Here is a 4,016-nt window from a genome sequence, read left to right on the forward strand (position 1 = left end):
TACAAAAGAGCTGAAAGAGCTAAATGGCATTTAGCTCTTTTGTCCCGATGAAGGCGGAGCTTCCGCCGTAACGTAGACATCCTCCCTAACTTTTATGATTTTTAAGTTTTAATAAACCCCTTTTTTGTTACTTCCCCTACTTTCGTCTTCTGTCTCCCATTTATTTCAACTATATATATATATATATATATATATATCCTCCCCACCCGCCATTTCCCTGGTATGGCTATTGTACATAATTCTTCCTGCTTCGTGATTTCTAGCTTCACGACGGGTTTCAAGCAATAACCAGCACCGATTTGGACGTCAAGTTGCTAAGCTTCCTGAACATGTATGGAGAGAGATGTCTCTACTTGAGCAAATCTCAAGCAAGAGCAAGAGTTGGAGGACAACCTCTCAAAGCTTCAGGGAGACCCCAAGAAATGTATGTTGTGAAAAGCCTGCTGCATACGTTTTTCAAGTCTGCTCCACACTGTTAAATATTCGGATAGGGTCAAAGTGCAGTTACGCTTGTATTACTGCATCTTTATTCCAGTACATGTGTGATAGAAATGAAATAGCTGTACTGATAAACCAGCCCTATACAGAATGATCGGAGCTGGGCAGACCAATCTGTGGATATAATGGTGATGAAGCATTCGTTGAACAATGATGCCATTTACGAATTCATTTGATCTACTATCTTGTACTGTATTCCTCATTCCTTATTCCTCACAGACCGCTTTGCCCTTTGGATTATTGAACTTCTACCATTGTTCGTGAAAAAGCAGCCACATTTTCTGAAGGGACCAGTAAGTAGTATTTTTGGTCTTTTACTTAGCCTCTGTCCATTTATATTCTTTTTTCCAAATGTTTGTTACAGGACATCTATCCATCACTGGTGGTGAATGAAGAGGACAACACCGTGTATGCCATTTTCGAGGACTTGAAAGTGGAAGTGTTGGATACGATCGGAGGGGTCACTCACCTAATCGAAGTATATTGGATATTTAATATCAAATATTCGCAAAAGAACCAGAACTTTTTTTCGCTTCTTGAGCATTTCTGTGACTTAAAGTGGTCTAGACCACTGGTGCCTCTTGTCCTGCGGGCAATTTCTTCAATTGAGCAAGGCCCATGATTTTGTAATTCAACTGAGAATATCAAATAAAAATTGTCCTTTTTCACTTACTGTGTAATGGTTCTTTATTTACATGGTACAAAGACCACTGGTTAACGAAAGGGGCCGCATGGAGCTAGTAAAGACATCTTCACCTGAAGAAGTGCAGACTCTTGCACGAAAGTTCTTGTTCAAAATCAATCGTAGTTGCTCCTAACCGTTTTTCATGTTACGTGTGTGATTCCCTCTTCGGGGGCTCCTTGACAGTGTTTCTCCTTTTTTGTTTCCCTTTCCGACATACTTCCAGTTACTAAGAAGTTAGTGCCGTGTGTGACAAGTAACTGGTTAGTGTTTAGTTAGTAACCCTGGCTACCTTTTTTTAAGAGTGTACTTCCCATCGCCCAAGGCGTCCTCGCCGTTCTGCTTCGAGATCCTCATTGTGCCGCACCCCTTCGCCTGCTGCCCCAACACCTCCCGGTGCCACCTAGACGGGGGCTCGTCTCTGCTGGTACCACCACCGCTTTCGCCATCGTGCCCAGCACTGTATCCCGCCCTGTGCGTGACAGGAAAACCAACGGGCCGACCCCTGATGGCGGCAAGTGGTCCTGGCCCTGTTTCCAGGCGTCTCTCAGGCGATTGCATTGCAGGATACCGCTTCCTTGTCGACACTGCCGCGGAGATCAGTGTTATCACGGCTTCTGCTGCTGACCGTCGCCGTGCTCACTCTTGCTCTAACCTCCAAGCCGCCAATGGGACCATGATCAAAACTTACGGACTACGTTCCCTCACGCTTGACCTGGGCTTAAGAACATCATTTCGTTGGGTTTTCGTCCTCGCTGATGTTTCGCAGCCTATTCTTGGCGCGGACTTCTTGGCCTTCTTTAGTCTGTCTGTGGACGTCCGCCACCGGCGACTTCTCAACAGTACTACGTCTCTACGGGTGAAGGGCACATGCTCCTCCCACTCCCCGCTTGGCATCCGTGCCCTGCGTCCCACTTCACCGTATGACGCCATCCTAGTCGAATTTCCTGACATAACCAAGCCCTGCAACCTCAAGGCTCCCGTCAAACACAGCGTTACGCAACACATCGTCACAACTGATCCCCCTGTGTCTTCCCGTTACCGTCGGCTGCATGGCGACCGCCTCACCATTACTAAACGGGTATTTGAGCATATGCTCGAACTTGGCATAATCCGCCCGTCCTCCAGTAGCTGAGCGTCGTCATTGCATATGGTTCCCAAGTCCCACCCCGACGACTGGAGGCCGTGCGGCGATTATCGGGCTCTTAACACCAGGACCGTTCCCGACAAGTACCCTCTGCCCCATATACACGACTTCACCGCTGACCTTGCTGGATGCACTGTTTTCACGACTCTCGATCTCGTTAAGGCTTACCATCAGATACCGCTGCACCCTCCCGACATCCCGAAGACGGCTGTCAGCATGCCCTTTGGGCTCTTCGAGTTCGTCAAGATGCCCTTTGGCTTACGCAACGCCGCGCAGAGCTTCCAACGCTTCATCAACGACGTCTTGCGCGGTTTACCATCCGTTTCCGCCTACTTGGACGATCTTCTCATTGCAAGCGCCTCGCTGGAAGAGCACATTGCGTACCTTCGGCAAGTTTTCACACGCCTGCAAGATCATGGCCATGTCATAAACGTGAAGAAATGCCGCTTTGGGCAGCCGGAAGCTAAATTCCTCGGCCATCACATCAACCAACATGGTATTCGACCTACAAGTACAAGTACAAGCGATCCGTGACTTCCCTCGGCCGCAAACAATCCGTCAGCTCCGACAATTCTAGGGTTTGTTGAATTTTCACCGTCGGTTTATCCACAACTGCGCCCACATCTTACAGCCTCTCACCGACCTCCTTAGGGCTTGCAAGTCGGCACCGGCTCTGCTGGCGTGGTCGGAGGAAGCTGAGAGTGCCTTCTGCGCTGCTGAGGAGTCCCTGGCGAACGCCACCCTTCTTGTGCATCCCTCCCCATCAGCACCCACTCGCTTGATGGCTGACGCCTCTACCACAGCTATTGGCGCCGTCCTGCAGCGGTTGGTTGACAGCAAGTGGTAACCGCTCGGATTCTTTTCCCGTCGCCTTCAACCGGCGGAATTTCGTTACAGTACGTTTGGCCGCGAACTTCTTGCAGTGTATGCCGCGGTCAAACACTTCCACTTCTTTCTGGAAGGCCGTGAGTTCCATATTCTAACGGACCACAGGCCTTTGACATTTGCGTACACCGCGAACCGTTCCAGCTACTGCGAACGCGAAACCCGCCAACTTGCCTTCATATCCGAATTCTGAACCGACATCCGCCACATCCCCGAAATAGAGAATTCGGCCGCCGACGCCCTTTCCCGCATCAACGCTATTCCTTTCCTGCCCTCCCCGGTGAACATCGGGGAGCTCTGCAATGCACAATCTCAAGATCCTGAGCTGAACGACCACCTCTCCGGCACTTCCTCTTTGACGCTGCGTCCCGTGACCCTCCCAGGCTTTCCAAAGCCTCTCTTCTGCGACACATATACGGCTTGCCCCCGCCCCTTCGCCACGAACCCTGGCGCCGCCGGATCTTTACCCAGCACCATAATCTTGCACACCCCGGCGTGCGTGCAACGCACAAGGCCATTGTATCCCGCTATGTCCTGCCTACCATTAACAAGGACGTTCGGGCCTGGACCCGGTCTTTCATGGCATGTCAGCGGACAAAGTTCACCGTCATACCCGGACACAGACTAGCGCCTTCCCCACTCCCGAAGCTCGGTTCCACCATGTGCACGTGGATTTGGTTGGGCCGCTTCCCATCTCGCAGGGTAACCGATACCTCTTCACCTGTGTTGATAGGTTTACCCGTTGGGCGGAAGCGCTACCGATCCCCGGCGCCACGGCCGACACTGTTGGTCGTGCATTCCTCT

The 4,016-nt window shown here is 50.8% G+C and overlaps 1 protein-coding gene across 1 annotated transcript; it reads left to right on the forward strand.

Moving 5' to 3' along the window:
• The first annotated feature begins 1,688 nt into the window (after window positions 1-1,688).
• On the forward strand, window positions 1,689-2,315 carry LOC135375554 (uncharacterized). The gene has a single exon (XM_064608231.1). It carries the CDS (start codon window positions 1,689-1,691, stop codon window positions 2,313-2,315), a length of 627 nt encoding a protein of 208 aa, XP_064464301.1.
• Window positions 2,316-4,016: the final 1,701 nt, after the last annotated feature.

Source organism: Ornithodoros turicata, unplaced genomic scaffold, assembly GCF_037126465.1.
Source record: "Ornithodoros turicata isolate Travis unplaced genomic scaffold, ASM3712646v1 ctg00000887.1, whole genome shotgun sequence".
Classification (NCBI taxonomy): domain Eukaryota; kingdom Metazoa; phylum Arthropoda; class Arachnida; order Ixodida; family Argasidae; genus Ornithodoros; species Ornithodoros turicata.

Excerpts from the sequence above, each read along its gene's own strand:
- LOC135375554 (XM_064608231.1), top strand. The coding sequence starts at position 1,689 with ATGGCGGCAAGTGGTCCTGGCCCTGTTTCCAGGCGTCTCTCAGGCGAT.